The following is a 25,887-nucleotide window of genomic DNA, read 5'->3' as shown; positions in this document are numbered from 1 at the left end:
ATGCACGTGTTACAGATTTATGAGGACCAGTTCACTAATGTAGACAGGGTTTCTGCAGAGGAACACAATACTTCTGATGAATTAGAACAAGTCAATTTTTCGAAAGGACAACTGCTAAAAGTTGGTACAAAAGTGACATTCTTGCCTGAAGGGTCGAGTCAATGGAAGGATGCAACTGTTATTAGTAGTGCAGGGAAGGCCACTGGAAAGTATAAACATTAGTTGAATGTACAGCATTCAGGGGAGAGTGCCAAGACAATGGATTGGTGCAGAGCACGCCAGAAATCTTCGAAGGACTCACCGGGGAGTTGGTGCCATGTGGACAGGAGGTGCCTGGCATAGAGTGCGTTGACCGGCCGAGTGTAGTTCTCTTTCAGAAGCGCCATGGCCTCCGTGTAGTTGGGCGCGTCCCGGATAAGGGGAAAAACATCGGAGCTCAAACGTGTATACAGGATCTGTAGTTTCTGTGCTTCTGAGGGTGGTTCTGTGGCTGATCCGATGTAGGCTTCAAAGCAAGCTAGCCAGTGGTCGAAGGCCGACGCGGCGTTGTCTGCTTGAGGGTGCAGCTGCAGGCGATCTTGCTTGATGCGGAGGTCCATCGCTGTAAAATCTTTGCGTAATAAATTGATGCACTATCAATTACGACGAGAAGAGAGTAGAGAGTAATCAAGGCTTTATTACGCAGAGATGTGTTGCCTTCTTCAGCTGCTGCTGAAATGGCTGCAGCTCGGAGAGCACACACATTTATACTCCGCCTACTGGGCGGAGCCAGCAGGCAGGGATATACCCTCGTACCTGTAGTACAGGAGCCTTACCGTATTACTTCTCATTAACACAACATATGCAAACAGTGGTGACTACCACAGAACATGACATTCAAAAATGGAGGGCACAGAAACATAGTGCCAGTTCAGATAGTATATCGGATAGTGAACAGGTTCACAGGAAAATGTTGAGAACTATTGAAAGGACATCCCACAGCAGAAGGGAAAGATCAAGCAGTAGCAGTATAGAACGAGATACCAGGCAGGAGAGGGGACATTGTTTATCAAGGTCTCGGAACATGGGTAAGACTATAAATACTGCTAGGAGTAGAAGCCCACATGCACGTGAGATTTTGGTGGCTTCCAATAAATTAGATGAAAAAGTTATAAAATATGCCAAACAGCAAGAACTGCACAGTTGGAGTGAATTTGGGGTATACACGGAAGTATCCGGTAGGGGACAAAGAGCTCTATCCCACAGTTGGATTTGCACGGAAAAGGTTCTTCTGGATGGAACTTATAAGGCAAAGGCCAGGCTTGTGGCACTGGGATTTGAAGAAAACTTAGAAGATCAGGATTTAAAATTAGATTCACCTACGGCAGGAAAGGTTATTTTAAAGATCTTCTTGGCTCTATTCGCCACAAAGGCATGAGAATGCAAATCTATAGATATAAAAGCTGCCTTTGTGCAGGGGCATCAGCTTCAGAGAGACATTTTCCTCCGCCCTCCTAAAGAGGCAGCTAACACAGAAGGGTACTCTGGAAGTTGAACAAATGTGTATATGGATTAAATTATGCGTCTAGAGTCCGGTATTTTTCAGTAAGGTCAGTTTTGTCAAAGTTAGGCTTTTGCCAGTTGAAAGCAGATCCGGCAATGTTTTACTGACACTATAAAGGAAACCTTTCTGGCATCTTTATGATGCATGTCGATGATTTTTTGTGGGGTGGGACTAATGTTTTGAAGCTATTGTAATCTCTGGTTTGAGTAAAGAATTCAGGGTTGGACGTCAGGCTTCCGGTGCATTTAAATATATTGGACTGGAAATTGGACAAACTCAGTTAGGGGCAACTTTACGTCAGCAATCTTATTTGGAGAGCATCAGCCCAATAGCAATTAGTCGTGGTCGGGTTTCACAAAAAGATGGAAAAAGAGCAACTGCGAAGTTTAATTGGGCAACTGAATTGGTTAGGTGGACAGACTAGACCGGACGTTAGTTTTGATGTCTTAGAGTTGAGTACAAAAATGAATGATCCCAAAGTGGAAGACATAATAAAAGCAAATAAAGCATTGGTCAAACTAAAAATGCAGGAATGAGTTTTGAGGTTCCTGGTGACCTAGGCAAATTAAACTCATGAGGCGGGATTTTCTGCCCCACCGCGCCTCATTTCTGCCCTGACTGGCCGGCGGGATTCACCGTTATGCCAGCCGGTCAATGGGGTTTCCCATTGTGGGGCAGCCCCACGCCGTCAGGAAATCCCCGGGGGCCAGCAAAATGCAGAATCACGCCGGCGGAGAATCCCGCCCATAGTTTATAGTGATGCGTCCTGTGCAAATTTATATGATGGGGTTTCAAGCGCAGGAGGTTTAATAATTTTCCTTTTGGGGAACAATGGTAAATGTTGCCCTCTTGCGTGGGAAACAAAGACAATAAGGAGAGTGGTCAAAAGCACTTTGGCTGCTGAGACGTTAAGCCTTGTTGAGGCGGTGGATATGGTATTTTATATATCTCAGATATTGACAGAAATTTGGGGATTAGGGGATTTGAGTAACATACACATTGAGTCTCACATTGACAATAAATCCCTGTGGGAAAATGTGCAAAAAGTGTCAATGAGAAAAGGTTAAGGATAGACATCGCAAGTTTGAAGCAGATGTTGGACAGAGGGGAGAGGGCAAAAATTAAATGGGTCAACAGTAGCTTTCAATTGTCCGACTGTTTTACGAAAAGAGGAGCTAGTTCACAGAAACTTTTGGATATTGTTATTGAAGGGCGCCTGTTTCTGTGGTAAATACTTGCACCAATTCGCCCTCACGTGACGTCCGGGTGGGAGGGGCAAAGCTTCGCAGAAGGGTGGAGCACACTTGTATCTGTAAAGTCTCATGCAAGCAAGACTCTGAAGCGATGTCTGTAAAAATGTTTGGCTTTATTCAGGTTACCGTAAACTCCAACCATTCCCCAAAGGGTCTCCAGCACCCGGTCCACACCTCGGCCAGGGTATTTATAACTCAGCAGTTCTGGGAAAAGGGAGCAAGGTGGTGGTGTTGTAACGGTCCAGGGAGCATCGCTTTCTGTTCGAATATCTGGGAGGTTCTGCTGCCTTTCACTCGCTGGTACCCGTGGCCCTGCATCGATGTCCCATGACCGACCCCTGGTCGATCTCCCACATTTTCGAGTCACCAGGTCCAGCCGCCTCACTGGGTGCCACTGGAAACTGCTTTGAAGGGAGGGTTACCACCGGGCTCAGAGACAGCAGCGCCGTTATCACGTTTCATCTTAATTAAGAAGTCGTTGATTTGGCCAGTGACCTGGATAGGTGTGACTCATGGTGCTGAAATGCAGTAAAGGTGGTGAGGCTCCTCCGGCTTGCCGTCGACAAAATGCGGCCATGTTCTGGTACGGCCATCGGTGTGTCGGTTGGTGGGTGAGGTTTCCTGCTGGCGTCTGTCCCGTCACCTATCTCTGGCACCAGCACGTTCATTACCCTTGTCAGGAATCTCCGGCATATGGGGTTCACGGCGTAGAGAATTAGTGCTGTCTGTCCTGGTCCCCTGGAATGCACCCCCAATGGATGGAGTCTGAAGTATCTGCCCGGTAAATGGGTGCTGCGTGCCCTGCTGTGCGCCCGATGTTCAGGACGGCCATCCTTCAGAGATCCTGGACACCGCGTTCTGTGCCCTCCCGGGACAATGCTATCTTGTTTGCTTTTTTTGAGGTCCCGATCAGTTTCACTCAATAAACTGTAGCAGCACGGTAGCACAAGTGGATAGCACTGTAGCTCCACAGCACCAGGGTGCCAGGTTCGATTCCCTGCTTTGTCACTGTGTGTGCAGAGTCTGCACGTTCTCCCCGTGTCTGCGTGGGTTTTCTCCAGGCGCTCCGGTTTCCTCCCACAGTCCAAAGACGTGCAGGTTAGATGGAATAGCCATGATAAATTGCCCTTAGCCAAGGGGATAGGGTGGAAGTGAGGGCTTAAGTGGGTTGATGCAGACTCGATGGGCTGAATGGCCTCCTTCTGCACTGTATGTTCTATGTAATAAACGTTCTTGGGTCGCTCTGCCTCTGATTCCGCAGACCAACCAGTCTCGGAGCATCTCTGATAACGGCGGCTTAAAACTCACAGACATGGGTCCAATCCCCAGTCTCGGCTTTGAACGGCTCAAGAGTACCAATTGGTGGCATGTTTGCTCCCTGAGGTGAGGCCTCCTGAGGCCTAATCGAGATGGGTCCGGTCCAGAGGATCTCCTGCTGCTCCTCTTGACCCTCGTCGCCAGTGTAACGCAAGCGACCACTTGGAAGCAATATCTGTAAAAAGGTTTGGTTCCATTCAAGTTGCTATACATTCTTCCTACTCCCAGAAGGTCTCCAGCACCTGGCCTGGCATATTTATACATAGATTTTTAAAAATTTGTTCATGGGACCTGGGCATAGCAGGCTGTGCCAGCATTTATTGCCCATCCTTAATTGCCCTTGAGGGGACATTTAAGAGCCAACCACATTACTGTAAGTCTGGAGTCACATGTAGGCTAGATCAAGAAAGAATGCCAGATTTCCTTCCCTAAAGGGCATCAGTGAACCAGATGGGCTTTTTACGACAATGGGTTCATGGTCATCATTAGACTTTTGATTCGGATTTTTATTGAATTCGTATTTCATTATCTGCAGTGGCGGGATTTGAACCTGAGTCCCCAGAACATTACTCTGGGTCTCTGGTTCACTAGTCCAGTGTCAATACCATTATGCCACCATCTCCCCATAATATCCCAGAGGTACGAGGAAAAGAAGGGTTAGCGCCGCCCCATCATCTGGGTAGATCATATTCAGATGAGGCCACAGGGTCTCTGATGTTGCAGATCCCTGGGCACCTGTAGGGTTAAAACAGTGTCCAACCTACTCCCAGATTGATTTCTTTATTCTGAGCAGGGCTCTACTGACGGGGGTGGTGGACACGGGGTACTCGGCGATCACAATCTCAGACCATGCCCACACTGGGTTGATCTACAGGTTAGTAAAGACGGTAACCAGCGCCCGCACTGGAGGTTAGACGTGGGACTTTTAGTTGACGAATAGGTGAGCGGGCGGTTGAGGAAATATATTCAGAACTACCTGCAGGTCAATGACACGGGAAATTTCGGCAGCGGTGGTCCGGGAGGCATTGAAGGCAGTTGTTAGACGGGAGCTGATCTCGATACGGGCCCACAGGGAGAAGATAGACAGGGCAGAGACGGACAGACTGGTAAAGGAAATATTACAGGTTGACAGGAGGTACGCGGAGACTCCGGAGGCAGGGCTTTTAAGGGAACGGCGGAGGCTACAGGCAGAGTTCGGCTTGTTAACCACAGGGAGGGCGATAGAGCAGCTGAGAAAGGCGAGGGGGACGATTTATGAGCATGGAGAGAAGGCCAGCAGAGTGCTTGCACAGCAGCTTAGAAAGAGGGAGACAGCCAAGCTGATAGAGAAAGTAAAGGATGGGGACAGGAGCCTGGCTGGAGACCCAGCAGGGGTGAATAAGGCGTTTAGGGATTTCTACAGCAGGCTGTACGGGTCGGAACCACCACCTGGGCCGGAGGGGATGAGGCACTTCCTGGGGGGGCTGAATTTCTCAAAGGTGGACGGGGAGCTGGTAGAAGGGCTGGGGGCCCCGATCGGGATGGAAGAGATAGCGGAAGGGCTGAAGGCTATGCAGTCGGGTAAAGCCCCGGGGCTGGATGGGTACCCAGTGGAGTTCTATAAAAAGTTCTCTGGGATATTGGGGCCGCTGTTGATGAGGACATTCAATGGGGCAAGGGAGAGAGGTGTGCTTCCCCCGATGATGATTTTGCTGATCCTGAAGCGGGACAAGGACCTGGAGCTGTGTGGGTCCTACAGGCCGATATCCCTATTGAATGTGGACACCAAACTGCTGGCCAAAATTTTGTCCTTTAGGATTGAGGATTGTGTTCCGGACTTTATTGTGAAGGACCAGACGGGATTTGTTAAGGGAAGGCAGTTGGTGGCCAAGGTAGGAAGGCTGTTAAACATGATCATGATGCCTCCAGAAGGTAGGGAGGTGGATGTAGTGGTCGCAATGGATGCAGAGAAGGCCTTTGATCGAGTAGAATGGGAATATCTGTGGTAGGTACCGGTACGGTTCTGACTTGGGCGGGGCTTTATTAACTGGGTCAGATTTGTGTATCAGGCTCCTGTTTCGAGTGTACGGACAAATAGAACAACATCGGACTATTTTAGGCTGCATCTGGGAACGAGACAGGGATGCCCCCTCTCCCCACTTTTGTTTGCATTAGCCATAGAGCCGCTGGCAATTGCACTGAGATCTGGAAGGGGCTGGTCCGGGGGGGGGGGGGGGGGGGGGGGGGGGGGGGAGTGGAACACAGATTCTCGCTTTACGCAGACGCCCTGCTCCTGTATGTATCGGACCCAGCAGAGGGGATGAGGGCTCTGGGAGAATTTGGCCAGTTTTCGGGGTATAAACTAAGTATGGGGAAAAGTGAGATGTTTGCGATCCAAGCGAGGGGACGGGAGAGGCCGTTCCTAGGGGGAGCTGCCGTTCGGAGTGGTAGGCGGAAGCTTTCGGTATCTAGGCATCCGAGTGGTGTGGGAATGGGACCGGCTGCACAAACCAAATCTGGCCCGTCTAGTAGACCAAATGAAGGATGATTTCCGAATGTGGGACGAGTTGTCATTAGCTGGGGGGGTGCCGACGGTGAAGATGATGGTCTTCCCGAGATTCCTGTTTGTGTTTCAGTGTCTCCCCATCTTTATTCCGTGGTCCTTTTTTAAACGGGTCAACAAAGGGATCACTGGCTTTGTATGGGCGGGCAAGACCCCGCGAGTAAAGAGGGGGTTGCTTCAGCGGAGCAGGGGAGAGGGCGGGCTGGGCGGCCAAACTTCAGTAACTACTATTGGGCGGCGAATATAGCCATGATCAGGAAGTGGATGGTGGGGGGAGGGTTGGCATGGGAGCGTATGGAGGTGGCTTCATTTAAGGGCACCAGCTTGGGGGCATTGATAACGACGCCTCTGCCATTCCCGCTGGCACGGTACTCTACCAGGTAGTGGCGCCTTGAGAGTCAGGGGCCAATGGAGGAAACGTGAGAGCGGAGGGAGCATCGGTCTGGCCTCCAATTTGTAATAATCACCGGTTTGCCCCGGGAATGCTGGATGGAGGGTTCCAGAGGTGGCAGAGAGCAGGGATTGAGAGGATGGGGGATATGTTTATAGAGGGGAACTTTCCTAGTCTGAGGGAGCTGGAGGAGAAATTTGGATTGGCGAGGGGAAACAAATTTAGGTACCTGCAGGTGCGGGACTCCCTACGTAGGCAGGTTTCAACCTTCCCGCTCCTACCACCAAGGGGGATACAGGACAGGGTAGTTTCCAGAGTGTGGGTGGGAGAAGGGAAGGTCTCTGACATCTACAAGGAACTCATGGCGTCAGAGGATATGCAGACTGAGGAGCTGAAGCGCAAGTGGGAAGAGTAGTTGGGAGGAGAGATAGAGGATGGTCTATGGGCGGACGCGTTGAGTAGAGTCAATGAGTCCACAACATGTGCCAGGCTCAGCCTGATACAATTCAAGGTCGTTCACTGGGCTCACATGACAGTGGCCCGGATGAGCAGGATCTTTGGGGTAGAAGATTGGTGTGTAAAGTTTGCGGGAGGACGAGCGAACCATGTCCACATGTTCTGGACATGTCCAAAGCTTAAGGGATTCTGGCAGGGTTTTGCAGATGTCATGTCCACAGTGTTAAAAACAAGGGTAGCACCGAGTCCAGAGGTGGCGATTTTTGGGGTGTCGGAACATCTGAGAATCCAGGAGGAGAAAGAGGCAGACGTTCTGGCCTTTGCTTTCCTAGTAGCCCGGAGACGGATATTATTAGCTTGGAGGGACTCAACGCCCCTGAAGTCGGAGACCTGGCTATCGGACATGGCTAGCTACCTCTGTTTGGAGAAAATCAAGTTCGCCTTGAGAGGGTCAATGTTAGGGTTCATCCGGAGCTGGCAATCATTCGTCAACTTCTTTGTGGAAAACTAATCGTCAGCAGAAGGGGGGGAGGGGGGTAGTTTAGCTTGGAGTTGGGGGTTAATAAAGGTGGGACCTGTAAAAAAGGAAGCAGGCTTCTGCACTCTGTTTGTAGATTCATGTACATTGTTTATTTTGTTGTTTTTGTAAAACCAAAATTACCTCAATAAAATGTTTATTTAAAAAAAAAGTGTCCAACCTGCTAATGACATTTAAATCCATGCAAATGACATGATTTGCATAGGCCTGCCAGTACTTGGTGCAAACTTCAATTTCTCCACTAGCGAGGGACTGGAACATGACGCCAGAATTGACTTCTGATGCAAACCTCGATTTTTCAATTATGCCCAATTCTCCCGATCGCGATATGCATTTCTGGCGTCGGGAAAAGGAGAATCACACCTTTGCTTTCTTTTCAGGCAATGTCCCTTGAAGTAGCTGTCCCTTTGATTTGCCTGTCAGTTTATTTGATTTCGTTATTTAATTTATTCAAAAATAGGAATAATGTAGCAGGGATAATTTACAGGTAAAAAATCTGGCAGGCAATGGTTAACTCATTGATCTCATGGCTCATGATTAGAGTTAACATTTCAGTCATGAACTCTCTGGCAGCACCCCATTTTTAAAAAGTTTGTATTTCTTATCTGACTTGCCAAGGTTAAACTCTAAATCCCAGGCAAAAAGCCATCAATTGTTGTTGATCTGCTGTTCCTGGATTTTCACAAGACCATTGGGTTTAAATTAACTCTTAATTAAATAGTATGGACTGCGGATATTTGGATACCTTTTGAGAGCAAACAGCAGTCCAAATTTCTCAATAGTTAAAAATTAATAGATTGTACTGGGTTTTTATATAAACTGATCAAATTATTTGGAAAAGTTTGTCCCAGTGATGCAGTCTGTCATGATGAGGAGGACCTCTCAGTTACTTGCTGCGTTGGTCTTTATTCCTGCGCTGTCCCAATGTGTTCCACTGTACGTATGTTTCTGTTTTATATTTAAATACGTATTGTTTTCTAGACCATTGAATCAGACAGGTTCCAGATGTAATCTTGAAAGAGATTCCATATTTCTTATAAATCACTCATTTGAGTTACGTTTTCAGTTCATTTTAAAGGATCCTATTGTTCGTCAGATACCTTTTTAGAGAACATTATGTTTCCCTGAAAGGAAGGATCTCAAGGCCTCGGAGAGTATGTATGTCAGATTACATGGGATATATGGCATCGAAGCAGACCATTTAGTCCAACTAGTTCATCTCATATTTATGCTCCACTCGAACCTCCTCAGATTTTGCCTCACCTAACTTTATCATTCAAATCTTCCATACTCTTTTCCCTCGTATGCTTGTCCGGTTTCCCCATAAATGCATCTACACTATATATTTTAACCGCTCCTTGTAGCGAATTCCAGATTTGTTTCGAAAAAAATGTTTTCATTGGGTTTTGTTTTACATGGTATAAATACAAATACACATTGAGTGAGAAAGGATTTTATTTTACAATGCTATTTACATATCGGTCAGTTTCTTATTGTTTATTTGCATTATCTTTGACTTTGGACCGTTCCATTCCATCTTCTCATTCTTTTGCCCCTCCAGCTTGCTGTATTTGTTGTTGCGTTGTCTTCCCCTGTGCTTTCTACCTCTCTTGTGTTCCCCTCTCTTTTCTCGAACTTGGTTCTCCTCCATTGTTTTCCCCCGCCCTCCTCCCCCTCTTGCATTTTGGCTCTGTCGTCCCAGCTCCTGGCCACTTAGTTGCTGGCCACAAACAGGTCCCAGAACAATCGGGTGAATGGCTCCCATGTTTTGTGGATGCATGGATGGCAAATTTGATTTTCTCCATTTGGAGGAATTCCGAAAGGTGGACTGCCAGTCTGCAGCTTTAGGTGGTCCTGCTGGCTGCCAGCTGAGCAGGAGCTACAGTGGGCGGTCAGGGAGGCAGAGGCAAGGGTGCGGCCCAAATCCCATGAACAGATCTGGCAGGTCTGATACCCCGAAGACCGCCACTTTAAAGCATGGATCTACCCTCATCCCCACCACTTTGGACATTGCCTTGAAGAAGGCTGTCCAGTACCCGGCAAGTCTGGGGCAAGACCAGAACATGTGGGCCTGGTTGGCTGGGCCTCCTTAGCACCGTTCATATCTGTCCTTCACCTTCGGCAAGAACCTACCCATTCGAGTTCTAGTCAAGTGGGCTCTATGTACCACTTAAAGTGAGCCTTGCGCATGTGGAGGTGGAATTGTAGTGCTTCGCTCAAGAGTCCCCACCCTATTTTGAACCCCAGGTCTTCCTCCCATTTCCTCCTCATCGGGTCCAGTTTGGCGTTGGCCCTCTCTATCAGACATCCGTACATGTTACCACAGTCCCCTCTGCCTAAGATGTTTGCGTCCAGTCGTTCCTTTAATAATGTCTGTCGTGAAAATACTCGCAAAGGTCCTGGCCAAAAGGCTGGAGGGCTGTGTACCAGAGGTGGTCGCAGAGGACCAAACGGGCTTTATCAAGGGTAGGCAGCTCACAGCGAACATCAGGGGGCTGCTGAATGTGATAATGACCCTCCCCGGGGAGAGAACACCAGAGGTGATCGTCTCCCTGGATGCAGAAAAGGCCTTTGACAAAGTCGAATGGAGCTACCTACTCGAGGTACTGGAACGGTTTGTGCTAGGAGCGGGATTCACCACCTGGGTGAAGCCCCTGTTCAATGCTCCCAAGGCAATACTACAAATACTGAAAGAGTTTGGAACCTTCTCGGGCTACAAATTTAACCTGGGTAACAGCGAGACATTTCCAGTGAACCCAAAAGGGGGAGGGACAGAGCTGAAGGGGCTCCCGTTGAAATCGGCCCAGAACAGATTCCGTTACCTGGGGATCCAAATAGCCAAAGACTGGACACAGATCCACAAGTGGAACCTGACCAGCCTGGTGGAGGAAGTAAGAAAAGACCTTCAACGGTGGGGCCCACTCCCACTCTCCCTGGCGGGAAAAGTGCAGACGATCAAGGTGAACGTACTGCAAAGGTTCCTCTTCCTGTTTAGATCCATCCCGATCTTCATCCCCAAGGCCTTTTTCCAAAATATAGACAGGCTAATCATGGTGTTTGTGTGTGGGGGGGGGGGGGCAAGAACCCGAGAATTCCCAAACCGACACCGCAAAGAGGGAAAGTCAGAGGGAGCCTGGCTCCACCGAACCTACAATACTACCACTGGGCAGCAACAGCAGGAAAAGTGAGGGGCTGGGTACAAAAACCCGACACAGATTGGGTACAAATGGAGGAGGCATCCTGTAAAGGAATAACCCTCCGGGACCTGGCCACAGCAGCACTCCCATCCTCCTCAACAAGGTACACAACGAGCCCAGTGGTAGCGGCCACGCTGAGAACGTGGACCCAGTTGAGACAGCACTTTGGGATAACCAAAATTCCCCTTATGGCCCCCATCTGTGGCAATCACAGATTCCCCCCAGCCATGCTAGATACCACCTTCAAAAGATGGAGGCGAGACGGGGGCACAATGATGGTCGGGGACTTCTATGTAGGGAGCAAATTGACGACACTGGACGAACTGACTAAGAAGTGGAAACTATCAAGAGGACAGGAATTGAGACATCTCTTCAAAAGGACAGTAGGGTACCCCGGGGCCCCAGAAAGCACACTACTAGAGGACCTGATAGGCACAACCTGCGAGAAGGGGGGGTGGGGGTGGGGGGAGGGGGGGTGCTATGTGGGAAAATATACTGACAGCTACTGGACAGAGCCCGAACACCACTGGACAAAAATGGGAGGATGAACTGGGGACAGAGGTGGGATGGGGACTCTGGAGCGAAGCACTGAGCAGGATGAGCTCCACCTCCTCCTGCGCAAGGCTTAGCCTAATGCAGCTCAAAGTGGTGCACAGAGCGCACCTGACCAGAACCCTAATGAGCAGGTTCTTCCCGGAGATGGAGGACAAATGTGAACGGTGCCAGAGGGGCCTGGCCAACCACACCCACATGTTTTGGGCTTGCCCCAAGCTTGCTGGGTTCTGGACAGCCTTCTCCGCGGCAATGTCCAAGGTTGTGGGGGTGAGGGTGAAGCCATGCCCAATAGTGACAATCTTCGGGGTATCGAAGCAGCCAGGGCTACACATGGGGAAGGGGGCCACGCCTTTGCTTTCGCTTCCCTAATCGCATGCCGGAGAATCCTGCTCGGCTGGCGATTGGCAGCACCACCCAAAGCTGCAGACTGGCCCGCTGACCTCTCGGAATTTCTCCACCTGGAGAAGATTAAGTACGCCATTCGAGGGTCAGAGGAAGGCTTCCTGGATACTTGGGGGCAGTTCGTTGGCCAGTTCCAAAACCTGTTCGAGGCCGGCAAAGAGGAGTAAGCCAGGGAGAAAAAAGAGATGAAGAACCAAAGGACTGCGCAACCTGGGGGGGGGGGGGGGGGGGGGGGGGGGAAAGGGGGAAACCACAAGAGAAGAGGAAGGGTGCCAAAACCAATGGGGGAGGGGGGGAAGGAGGAAGGGGGGGATATCATAGACCGATCCAGAGAGCAGCAACATTTACATACAGTTAGTCAAATGAAGGACAAAACAAACCTCTGTAAAATAAAACAAATTAGCGTGGGCAAGAAAATTGTAATGTATATAAATAACAACTGTTTATAAATATGGGAATAGCCAATAAAAAGATTTTTTAAAAAAGTGTCTGTCACGGTATGTCCTTGTTTCCTTCCGTAGGAAGCTTTTCAGCTGCAGGTACCTGTATTCATTGCCCCCAGCTAGTTGAAGTCTTGTGTCAGTTCGTCCAGTGTTGTGATCCTACCATAAGTGTCTGTCTCTAACTGTCAATACCCTCCCCATCCTGTCTCCACCTTTTGAAGGTGGCATCAGTGGGTGCCGGCGTGAACCTGTAATTGTTGCAGATGGGGGCCTTATTGGGCATTTTGGTTAGGCAGAATTGTTGTCGATGCTGGTTCCAGGACTGGAGCATAGCTACCATCACTTGGCTGCTTGAGTGCTTTGGGTGGGGATGGGAGTGCTACCATGGCCCGGAAGGAGGTCCCCTTGCAGGAGGCCTCCTGACGGTCATGTCGATCAGTAATGCAGTGTCCAACCTCCATGTGGGGCATTGGGCAATGCCTGTCTCCAACCTCATAACCATATAATGTGGAGCGTGGTCGGAGATTACTATCGCGGAGTATTCCACCCTCACCAGCCCGAGAACACACAAATAACCTTTGATTATTTAACAGTAATATAATTAAACTGACAAAAATGCAACCGACACCTAATACCGCTTACCCAACAACCCCTTCCAACTCGCTCCGCTCCACTATACACACACGCACATACTTTATAGAGGGAAAGGGTGATGGAGAGGGATGAAAAATGATGATAAAGTAAAAAAGATAAATAATCTCTGATGCACTATCATGGTTTCCAGCTAAAGTCTTTCAGGAGTTCAAGCTTTCGCTTTGATGCTTCCTCCTTCTAAGCTTGAGAGGATTTTCTCTGTCAAGGCTGTCTACTTTCGTTGTAGATTCATTTCAACTATATAGACAGGCACTCGTTGGTTTTAGAACAATAAAACAGTCCTTTACTTCAGCAGAAAAAGAGAGAGCGAGTTTTCCTTCATGAAAGGTTTTAATAAAATTAAATAAGGAAAGACTTTCCAGTTGCAGAAGGTACACAGAGGTCATAGATGTAATTGTCAAATGAGTCAGAAGCAAGATGAGGAAACTTGTTTACAAATGTACTGGAAAACTTTCTGAAAGAACATTGAAAGCTGAGTCAATAGTATTTTTGGATTGGATTGGTTTATTGCCACGTGTACCGAGTATTGTTCTGTGTGCAGTTCAAACAGATCATTCTGTGCATGAAAAGAAAAGACATAGTAGGGCAAACAAAAAATACACAATGTGAATACATAGACACAGGCATCAGGTGAAGCATACGTGAGTGTAGTACTGCTCAGTGGAGAAGCTGTGTGACGAGATCAGATCAGTTCATAAGTCCATCAATCCATAAGAGGGTAACAGCGGGGAAGAAGCTGTTTCTGAATCTGTTAGTGCGTGTTCTCAGACTTTTGTATCTCCTGCCCAAAGGAAGAAGTTGGAAGAGTGAGTAAACCGGGTGGGAGGGGTCCTTGATTATGCTGCCCGCTTTCCCAAGGCAGCGGGAGGTGTAGAGAGGGTCAGTTGATGGCAGGTGGATTTGCATGATGGACTGGGCAATGTTCAAGACTCTAGTTTTTTCTGGTCTTGGGCTGAGCAGGTGCCCTACCAGGCTGTGATGCAGCCAGATAGGATGCTTTCTATGGTACATCTGTAAAAGTTGACAAGTGGACATGCCGAATTTCCTAAGTTTCCTGAGGAAGTATAGACGCTGTGTTGCTTTCTTGGTCGGGCATGGGTGGACCAGGACAGATATTTGGTGATGTGCACACCTAGGAGAACCATCTCCACCTCAGCCTAATTGATGCTGACAGGGTTGTGTACAATGTTTTGCTTCCTGAAGTCAAATTTTAAGAGAATTGAGTAAATACTTAAACGGGAAAAGAGCAGGGTGGAGATGGGCAATAGGACTATATAGATAGCTCTTCCACAGCGCTACAATAGCCCCTTCATTTCCTTTTGTGCTCTTTGTTCCGTGATGGTATTTTTTGAATTTAATCACCAAATCCAAACAGGACTCACTTCCCTGCTAATGCTCATTGTATCTGCTGAACATAGGGAACAGTTTCAAATTAGCAAAGTAACCTCCTAGATGGCACCCATGGAAAAGTAGTAACTCTTCTAATGGTATTCTACTCTCAGAGAGGCTCACAAACTATCTTCTCAGCAAATTAAGGTCAACATTATTTTGTCTAAAATTAAAACTGAAATATTAAACAGACACTTGGCTGTGTAAGGTCTGATTAAAGTCTGTCTCCATTAGTGCTGTCATTTTGAGACAATTATTTTATTGGCATTTCCATTGAGGCCTAGATTTTCCTCCCAATTCTCCTTCAAAGCAGCAGAAAAGTGCTGCGTCACAGTCTCTACAGGGATTTGCCTCCCCTACTACTCTTTCTGAGATCACTAATAGCTGCCCCATCCCTGCTTAAATGAATAGGGCAACAAGATGGGATTGGGCTCTTTATAATAAGTCACTTCAGGGTGCTCCAGTTATCTGCTTCCTGTGCAATTTAAGCTCCAGGACGCTGCAGCAGTGACCCTGGGTTACAAGACACTAAGGAAGAGAGATTTGTAGTGGCCTCCTATTCCTCCATTCACACCTTCTTTTCATCGAAGCTTGAGCCACTGCTGAAGTCCACAAGTCTGCTGGAGCTTTGAACTTGAGAATATGAAAAAGTACCTTTTTAACTGCCCAACAGCCTCTCGAGCCGTTTCAGAGGCTGTCTCACTGGGAATTTGTGGTGGGCTACTTCTTGGCAGGAAGAATCCTTCTGAATCCTTTTGTTTGTATGGAATGAAATTCATTACAGCCTCCTGGGTTCCAATGGTGATGGAATGACATCGCTGTTGGGAGGTTGATCCAGGCCTGAATGTTCACTGGAATTACAAATTGGTCCGAAAGGAAAGCAGCTGAACATGGGGCAAGTTGTTTATTCTGCACATAATCCCACACTGAAGATGGTGTCTCTTTCCCATCCTGGAGTGGGGCATATGATCAGGATTGCTTTTAGATCCAAGCACATATTGGATTAACTTGAATTTTTCAAAACTGGGATCTATAGACATTTGTTGGCTAAGGGTGTCAAGGGTATGAAAAACAGTTTGGTAAATGGTGTTGAGGTAATGGTCAACCATGATCTAATTTAATGGCAGAACAGGATTGTGGGACTGAAGCAGGACAAACTTATTTACATCTGTCTAATCGAGACGATGGTGATTGTGATGATATGATCTGCATACTCGTCTGCCATTGGGCCAGAACGTCGGCTTACCATTGGCCCTGGTCGGTCATGTGCCTCTCGACCGATTGGCCGAGAGGCTGAGTTAACCACGCCTCTATCAACGAGGTATAAATGCTCAGAAGCCTGACGATCGTCCCTTTCCACTGTAGACGATCGCCAGGCTGTGTTCTAGTTAATTAAAGCCTGACTTTGGTAAATCACTCGCCTCACGTGCAATCGATGGTGCATCAGTGATTACTTCTCCATAATGGATAGAGGACCAAATAAATTTGTTTGGGAAATATAACTTCAGCTCATCTGTCCACTAAATTGATCCGAAAGTCAGCACAGTACATTGTTGCTGGAGCACCTTAATCATTGCTGTTGACAAAATGATATTTGTTTACTTATTCTGACAGATACCTACTGACTGCTCCAAATATTTTACGAGTTGATCACATGGAAAATGTCGTTGTGGAAGCACACAATGTCAACTCGGACATAAACGTTGACATTCGTTTACAATTTTTCCCTAAAACTAACAACATAATATATTCGACTCGTGGAATGATACCATCAAATGTTGGATTCCTATCTCTGCCTATTAAGGTAAGTGAACTGAAAAATTAAATACTTATAGCAGTTTGCAGAATTATTTAGCATCTCCAAAGTAGAAGGCTTTATTTAGAATTATCTGAGAAGCACTTGGCTGGATTTTGTTGCTAACATGATCTACTCTGGAGATCTTCACCCTGGATCCTCCAACTTCATAGCCCCTCATCCTGACCGTGAATATACTGGTCTCCCGTGGCATGCAATTGGTCAGCAAGTCCACTGGGGGAGCTCAGGTGAGTGCATCACTCGGTGGAGAGGGTAATGTCTGACCAGTACCCAGTACCCACTGATTCTGGGCAGGTAAATGCTCTCTGATACTGTCCAGGTGCTGCCCCCGGGAACTAGCAGGTGGGGGGAGGGGGGATCTACTTTTACTTTGTGCACCGTAGCAGCCTTTTAAAAAATAAATTTAGAGTACTCAATTATTTTTTTTTCCAATTAATGAGCAATTTAGCGTGGCCAATCCACCGAACCTGCACATTTGGGTTATGTGAGTGAAACCCAAGCCGACATGGGGAGAATGTGCACTCTCCACAGGGACAGTGACCCAGGGCCGGGATTTGAACCCGGGTCCTCAGCGCCGCAGTCTCAGTGCTAACCACTGCGCCACATGCCGCCCTTCCGTGGTAACATGGCACCCAAATCAATACAAAACAAAGTTAATCAGAGCCAGCCCTGCCGTGATGACATTATGGGACCCGCCCCATAAATTTGCTTTTCTATCGCCCTGACAAAGAGGCACACGAAGCTGCAGTTGGGGCTAGTAGCTTCAATGCTGCTTTTCCTGTCCGCTGCCACACTCTGGGGATTACTTTGGAGATTACTTTGCCCCAAGTCTTTCTTTTCCTCTTTTCTTTTCCCATTCTGTATCTGATTTGACTCCAATCCACCCTATTCTCTTCCTCGTTCCCCCAGTTTCTTTCTCAAGGCTTACATCTCACTAGTTAGGGAAATATACTGTAGGTCTCATTGTTCACAAAGGATCAAGATGCTCCATTGCCCAAATTGCAATGTTATCACCTTACACTTCCAGAATCTGCAGAGCAAAAGCTTTTAAGGGATGAATTTGAAAATTATGCCGTGAGATGTTCCCGTTAAGAAACGTCTGGGTCATTCAGTCCGCTGATTGGGGTCAGATTGAAGCACAACATTGTTGTCATGATTGTGGACGAGACCTCCAATTATTTGGATGATCTGACTAGGGACAAATAATTTCTTGTTAAAAGTTGACAAAGTTTGAGATTCCAGTTATTTACTCAGAGATTAAAACCACAAATTTTTACAGATTATGAACAAATTAAATAAGTTATTCAAAGTCCGAAAAACAAAACAGTTTATAATATCTATCTCCTAATATTCAGAATCAATATGAGGTGCCTGTGACTTAACAAGCAAACTGTCTAACACCCACACTACGCATCAAATTGCAAATACGACCAAGATATCCCATAAATTGCTCAGCAATCCACCCAGATGTCAGTGCTGACTAAGAGTTACACTGCCTTGTTAAAACTCTGACTCCCTTACGAGGGGCTGCAGGTCTTCACTCTTCACTTTTGAAGGTATAACCTCGAAATTCCCTCCAAAGGTTGCTTCAACTCGAGCTGCTTCAATGACCAATCACTTTCCCGGGTTTAATCTTGTTTCCCAAGATGACTTCCTCTTGGACTTTGAGTCGGCACTCTAGCGGCGACTAATAGACATATCTCCGGGCGCAATTTAAGGAGCGCAGTGCGGCCGTTAGATTGCAGGAGAGGTCAAAATCGGGAACTGTGCCATGTGGCGATCAGTTTGCAATCTAATTGACCCGCTCCCGTTGATGACATGATGCCCACGGCATGGCAAGAACCAATAATCACCAATTAAAGCCAGTTTCCATACCAGTAACAGGACCAACCCCTATCTCACGGCCTACAGTCATCTAAGGGCAGCACGGTAGCATTGTGGATACCATAATTGCTTCACAGCTCCAAGGTCCCAGGTTCAATTCCGGCTTGGGTCACTGTCTGTGTGGAGTCTGCACATCCTCCCCGTGTGTGCGTGGGTTTCCCCCGGGTGCTCCGGTTTCCTCCCACAGTCCAAAGATGTGCAGGTTAGGTGGATTGGCCATGATAAATTGCCCTTAGTGTCCAAAATTGCTCTTTGTGTTGGGTGGGGTTACTGGGTTATGGGGATAGGGTGGAGGAGTTGACCTTGGGTGGGGTGCTCTTTCCAAGAGCCGGTGCAGACTCGATGGGCCGAATGACCTCCTTCTGCACTGTATATTCTGTGATAACCTTAACTTCCCTAGCAAATGGTTACGTGGGCACCCCGATTAGTACACCTTTTTAAAAACCGTGAAGGTGGCGGAATGGCTGCTATGGGAATCCGAGGAGGTCAGTAGCCATCTTCAACCCTGGGCATTGAGCCCGGGGACACTGGGGTTGCTGGCCTAGTGCTCTGGGTGGGTAGGGGGGGGTGTTGCTCTTCCAGAGGGCCGGTGAAGTCTCAATGGGCTCCTTCTGCACTGGAGGGATTTTATAGCAGTGTTCTATTCTATTCTGTTCTATTCTATTCTATTCCTCTCTGCACAGAAAGCTTCCCCATCTCACCGAAAGGGGGCAGCATTCTCCAGTAATGGGACTGTGTCCCCACACCAGCATCAAAACACGCGTGTTACACTCTGGGCTTTCCTTAAGAAAGTCCAGAATGATTCTCCAACCTGCAGGGGGCTGGCAGGGCCCCAGAGTTCCCCTCGCAGCTCTGGCTGTGGATACAGGGCTCTGCACTTCCGATCGGGAGTTCGCGCAAGCGCAAGGAGGCGGCCAGCGACGGCCACCCCATGCGACATGGCGGACTCGCACGGCGGACCATGATGAACGAAGTAGGTGCCCCAGATTTATTTCCAGATAGCTCTGGATGGGCTCCCTCACCTGCCGCCACCCCTCCCTAACTTCCCATCACCCGCCTCATAAATTCCACATCGTCCCAGTTTGCTGCGTATATATTCACAAGCACCACCAGCTTCCCGTTCACCATGATATACCTGCCCATCACGTCCGCCACTATTCTCCCTGCCTCAAATGCCAGGATCACGATCGCGACCCCCCCCTAGTCTTAGAATCAAGCTCTGAATGAAATACTTGGCCGACAAACCCCTTCCTCAATCTGGTCTGATCTATTACCCTCAGGTGTATTGCCTGTAGCATTGCCTCGTCCGCCTTCAATCCCCTCAGATGGGCGAACACGTGCGCCCTCTTAACCGGCCCATCCAACCCTCTAACGTTCCATGTGATCAGCCTAGTCAGGAGGCTTCCCACCCCTGCCGATCAGCCATCACCCCACATTTGTCTCCCAGCAACAGTTCCTCCCCTGTCAGCAGAGCAGCTCTCCCCCCCCCCCCCCCGCCATCAGCAGCACCACAATCCCAACCCCCTTAACAAACTTACCACCTGCTCGCCCCCCACTGCGCTTCAGTGAGCTAGCCTGGTAGCCCCCGCCCATGGCGCCAGATAGCCTATCCCCTATTGTTCTCCGCCCCCAACCCCACTCGAACATACATATTCAAAACATCACAGTCCCCAATAAACACACAGTGGAAAAAAATCCCTCCACTCATTGAAACAGAGTTGACTTACAGATCTGAGCAACGGCCCAAAAACCTGTTATAAAGGGCACTGCACATATATTTCATAACTAAAATAACTTTAACAGAATCGATACCGCAATACCCTCCTCCAAAGTTCATGATGCGACCATCAATTCACTCGAGACATGAGTAGAAGTAAACCGTGGCTTTAATCAACTTAGAACAGTTCCTGCCTGTGACTGAACCAATACTGAGAACCGCCTACAGATCGACTGCTCTTTATACCTCCCTTCAAGGGGAGGAGCCATGGGCGGAGCCTAAACATGCCCCAACATGTTCCCCTATGGATAAGGCCCATAGGAGAAGCCCACAAGGGCAACAGCATAGCACAGATACAAATACAAGGGCAACAGCACAGATACAATTACACTGGTGGATTATTGGTATAATAAATTCACCACATTCCCCCTTGTTAAAAAAATGAAGTCCGACAGGGTGACGGCTTCATAAGTTCAGCCGGTCCGGCGCCCAGATTGTGCGCTGTGATCGCCAAAGCTCTGGCGTTGTTGCTGGCCCGGGTGTCGGACTCGTCCGTGCTGGCATCGGTAGTGAGGGCGCCGGTGCGGGTACAGACGTGGACTCCGGGAGCGTCTCTTCTGGAGCTTCATTCCTGTGGAGCGGTGAAGGGGGGATGGCGGATGGGAGGGAGTGTGGGAGCCATATAGGGGTGGGGGCGCTGGTCATGGCAGGTTGGGCAGGATATGGTGGAGGGGCGGTGGTGGCGGTGGTGGAATCGGCGGGTGCCAGGTCCCGGAGGGAGACCGTATCCTGTTGGCCATCGGGGTGTTCGATATAAGCGTACCTGGGGTTGGAGTCTAGGAGCTGGACCTTCTCTACCAGAGGATCGGACTTATGGCTCTTGACGTGCTTTCTGACTAGGACTGGCCCCGGTGTCTTCAGCCAGGACGGAAGCAAAGCCCCTGAGGTGGATCTCCAATAGGCGGTCATGAGGGGTCTTGTTTGTGGCCGTGCAAAGTAGGGACCTAATAGAGTGGAGCGCATTGGGGAGGACCTCCTGCCCGGAGAAACTGGGAGATTCTTGGACCGCAGGGTCAGTAGGACGGTCTTCCAGACCTTTGCGTTCTCCGTCTCCACCTGCCTGTTTCCCCTGGGGTTATAACTGGTAGTCCTGCTCGAGGCGATGCCCTTACTGAGCAGGTACTGACGCAGTCCGTCGCTCATGAACGACGAGTCCCGGTCACTGTGGACATAATTGGGGAAACCAAACAGAGTGAAGACACTATGTAGGGCTTTAATGACTGTGGACGTGGTCATGTCGGGGCAAGGGATTGCAAAGGGGAAGCGGGAGAACTCATCAATAATATTGAGGAAATATGTATTGTGGTTATTGGAGGGGAGGGGCCCTTTGAAATCGATACTGAGGCGCTCAAAGTGCCGGGATGCCTTTACCAGGTGGGCCTTATCTGGTCGATAGAAGCGCGGTTTACACTACGCACAGATCTGGCAGTCTCTGGTCATGGTTCCGACCTCCTCGGTTGCAGGTTGCAGGCCTTGATATAGTGGATAAGCCGTATGGCAGAGGTCATCGTGGATAGCCAGTAGTCGGTCATCTTGCGCGATGGCAATATACTATATCGTAATTATAGGTGGAGAGTTCAATCCTCCACCTCAAGATCTTATCGTTCTTGATTTTGCCTTGCTGCGTATTATCGAACATGAAGGCTACTGATCGTTGGTCGGTGACGAGGGTAAACCTCCTACCAGCGAGGTAGTGCCTCCAGTGCTGTACGGCTTCCACGATGGCTTGGGCCTCCTCGGCTGAGGAGTACCGAATTTCGGAGGTGGTGAGGGTGCGCGAGAAAAACGCTACTGGTCTGCCTGCTTGATTGAGGGTAGCGGCAAGAGCGACCTCTGATGCGTCGCTCTCCACCTGGGAGGGGACGGACTCGTCCACCGCGCGCATCGCGGCTTTGGCGATGTCCGCCTTGATGCAGCTGAAGGCCTGGCGGGCCTCAGTTGCCAGTGGGAAGATGGAGGCCTCGATTAGTGGGCAGGCTTTGTCCGCATAGTTGGGGACCCACTGGGCATAATATGAAAAGAACCCGAGGCACCTCTTCAGGGCCTTGGGGCAGTGGGGGAGGGGAATGTGTAGGACGGGGCGCATACGGTCAGGTCGGGTCCTAGAACCCTGTTTTCCACGTAGCCGAGGATGGCTAGTCTGGTTGTGCGGAAAACGCATTTCTCCTTGTTGTACATGAGGTTTAGGGTTTGGGCGGATTGGAGAAATCTGTGGAGGTTGGAGTCGTGGTCCTGCTGATCATGGCCGCAGATGGTGACATTGGCCAAGTACGGAAATGTGGTCCGCAGCCCGTACTGGTCCACCATTCGGTCCATTGTTCTTTGGAACACCGAAACCCCGTTCGTGACGCCAAAGGGGACCCGGAGGAAGTGGAAAAGGCGGCCGTCTGCCTCAAAAGCTGTGTAGTGGCGGTCCTCCGGGCAGATTGGGAGCTGGTGGTATGCAGACTTCAGATCCACCGTGGAGAACACCTGGTTGTGTGCGATCTGGTTTACCATGTCTGCAATCTGGGAAAGGGGGTATGCATCGAGTTGCGTGTACCGGTTTATGGTTTAGCTGTAATCTACAACCATCCGGTTCTTTTCCCCGGTCTTGACGACCACCACCTGAGCTCTCCAGGGGCTATTGCTGGCCTCGATGATTCCCTCCCGCAAGAGTCGCTGGACCTCGGACCTGATAAAAGTCCTGCCCTGTTCGCTATACCGCCTGCTTCTGGTAGCGACTGGTTTGCAGTCAGCGGTAAGGTTTGCGAAGAGTGAGGGAGGGTTGACTTTTAGGATCGCGAGGCTGCATATGGTGAGTGGGGGTCGGGGCCCCCCGAACTTCAGGGTTTGGCTCCTGAGGTTGCATTGGAAATCTAGTCCCAATAGGAGAGGAGCGCAGAGGTCTGGAAGCACATATAATTTAAAATTGGCGTATTCGGCGCCCTGTATTGCTAGGGTTGCGGGAGAGCACCCTTGGATTTGCACCGAGTGCGACCCAGAGGCGAGGGAGATGGTTTGGTGCAGTTCGCGTTACGGGCCGGGCAGTGCTGCCCTGGGTGTTGGGACTGGCTGCAGAAATAGTAGGGTAGCCTCCCATGATGGGCGGGCGGCCTCGTGGCACAGGCCTGGGGTAGTCTTTGGTCGGGGGTCCACGAGGGGGTCGCGTGGTCAGCCAGGAACGCGTTAAGGATCAGGAACGCTACTTCCAGAGAGGAGGCTAACTTTACAGTCTGATCCAGGTCCAGGGCCCCCTTTTCGAGTAGGCGCTGTCTCACATAGTTGGACTGAACTCCCGCCATGTGGTAGTTGCAGCTGCGTGCGAGGTCTTTGAGGTCGCGTAGGTAGTCTTCTAGCGATTCCCCGGGCCGCTGGCGGCGAGTGGTGAGGATGTGTCGCGCGTAGACCTAGGACAAAGGTTCGGCACAACATCGTGGGCCGACGGGCCTGTTCTGTGCTGTATTTTTCTATGTTCTATGTTCTATGAAACTGTGCACAGACATATCACCACATCCCCTTCCCTTTGGAAGTGTTATCGTTTACATCCAAATGTACCTTAAATTAATGTTTGCACACAACTGTAATTGTGCTTTGCACAACATATATGCCTGATAATTTTATATATGTCCCTTGTGCACAGTTTATTACACGTTCTAAATGACATTGTCCAGTTGGTCTTCTGAATGTTGACCGGATATTCGACTTCACGTCAATTTGCGGAAGACCGATTTTCTGGCTGATCTTTTTGCATCACCAACTTTTTGAACCTTTTGAACGGATGCTTCCTGCTCCGTCTCCATGTGTTTTCTTGCATATTGGGCGTATTGTGAATGCTGGTCTCATTATTGTCGTGAGTGCTACCTGGTCGACCATCTGTGTTCTGAACTCTTCTTCTCTTCCCCTTTCTTCTCATTTGAATGATCCGCTGATTGCATCTCCTTTTCCTTTTCGACTCTAGTGGCATCCTTCTTGCTGCTGGACCCTGCCATGGGATTAGCTGGTTCCGAATCTCTTATTGGAATGGCTGCTGATGGATCTTTTGCTGTGAACGCTGACTCTGGCTCTTCTGTCACAATATCTGATTATGGGGCCTTTGTCAGATTGAGGAGTGTGGTGAATGTAACTTAGTAATTCACACTGTATTTACCAATATCATTGTCAGCGCAGTAGCGTTATCCGACCACTAGGAGGAGTAGCTCTGGGAATGCTCAGGAGTTTGTACAGGGCCCCACCCTTGGCTCCGCCCACGACTCCTCCCCCTGGACTGCTGTATAAATACCCTTGTCCAGAGCCAGCCTGCAGTTCATCGAGAGTTCAACGGGTAACAGGCTGGCTCTGTAGTAAGTAGATTAAAACCACTGTTCATATCTTAAAGCACGTGTCTAGTGAATTGATGGTTCCATCAATTTAATCTACTTAAGAACAGTCAGGATCGATCATGGAATCAGCCCTCAAGCCTGGACGCCTGGAACTCGACCCACATGATGCAGAGGCAAAAGAAATCTTCTCCCACTGGCTGCGGTGCTTTAAGGCCTACCTGGCAGAAGCAAGCACAGACGAAACAACAGAGGAACAGAAGTTAAGTCTACTGCACGCGAGGGTGAGCCACAGAATCTCTACGCAACTAAACTCGGCCGGTTCATATACTGCAGCGCTAGCGATACTCGATAAGATGTATGTAAGGCCCATTAACGAAGTTTATGCACGCCATGTGTTCACGACTCGCCGCCAGCGGCCTACAGAATCACTCGCCGAATTTTTAAGAGAGCTCAATAATCTATCAAATGACTGTAACTATCAAGTGGTTACCGCGGCTGAATATAGAGAACTTGCTGTACGCGATGTTTTTGTAGCGGGCCTGGGGTCTAATTATGTGCGCCAATGACTGCTGGAAAAGGGGGCCCAAGACTTAGAAACAACTGCGGAAATTGCTACCACGATGGAGGTCTCCTTCCGCAGCCTCACCTCGTTCCCCGCGGACCCTGCGACCCAATCATGGGCCCCCGACCAGCGACTCCCCCAGGCCTGTGCCACGCGGCCGCCCAGCCACCATGCTGCCCCAGCCAGCCACTATGCTGCTCCAGCCAGCCACCATGCTGCCCCAGCCTGCCATTTCTGTGGCCAGAATCAGCACCCGCGGCAGCACTGCCCGGCCCGCAACGCGACCTGCAGCATCTGCGGGCGGAATGGCCACTACGCGAGAGTGTGCCTCGCAAAAAGGGCCCCAGCTTCCAACTCCCCAGCGGCACAAAGTAATCGCTCCCCACACCCGCAGGCCCACGCGCGGGGCCCGAAACGCTGCGGCCTATGCCCCAACCCCACCCCCTCCCGCCACGTGCGATCCATGGGGGCTGCCATCTTGGCAAACCTCCACCACGCGGCCGGCCACGTGCGACTCATGGGGGCCACCATCTTGGACGCCATCTTCCTCGCCGCCCGCCACGTGCGATCCACGGGCCCGACCTGCATCTCCATGCTCGGACAACTCATCGGAAGAGTACGACCTCCTCGGGCGCTCGTCACGCGGCCCGCAACTTGGCGCAGTCACCCTGGATCAATCACGCCCGAAGCATCTGCGACATTCGATGGCAGAGGTCCAAATCAACGGGTACAACACGCCATGCCTTTTCGACTCCGGGAGCACTGAGAGCTTCATACACCCAGACCTGGTAAGACGCTGTTCGCTCCCCGTTTTCCCCGTGCGGTAAACTATCTCGCTCGCTTCAGGCTCCCATTCTGTCCAGATCC

At 49.6% G+C, this 25,887-nt stretch overlaps 1 protein-coding gene across 1 annotated transcript in view; it reads left to right on the top strand.

The window, feature by feature from the left end:
• Positions 1–8,795: 8,795 nt before the first annotated feature.
• Positions 8,796–25,887, top strand: part of LOC119957047 (complement C3-like) — a 232,881-nt gene continuing 215,789 nt past the window's right edge. Inside the window, exons 1-2 of the mRNA XM_038784653.1 lie at positions 8,796–8,976; positions 16,295–16,484. Coding sequence (XP_038640581.1) covers positions 8,894–8,976; positions 16,295–16,484 — 273 coding nt within the window. The 5' untranslated portion in view covers positions 8,796–8,893. The remainder of the gene's footprint in view (positions 8,977–16,294; positions 16,485–25,887) is intronic.

The sequence above is a fragment of the Scyliorhinus canicula genome, chromosome 25 (genome assembly GCF_902713615.1).
Source record: "Scyliorhinus canicula chromosome 25, sScyCan1.1, whole genome shotgun sequence".
Classification (NCBI taxonomy): Eukaryota; Metazoa; Chordata; class Chondrichthyes; order Carcharhiniformes; family Scyliorhinidae; genus Scyliorhinus; species Scyliorhinus canicula.
The sequence above is the reverse complement of the archived record's forward strand: the minus strand, read 5'-3'. Positions and strand labels throughout refer to the sequence as shown.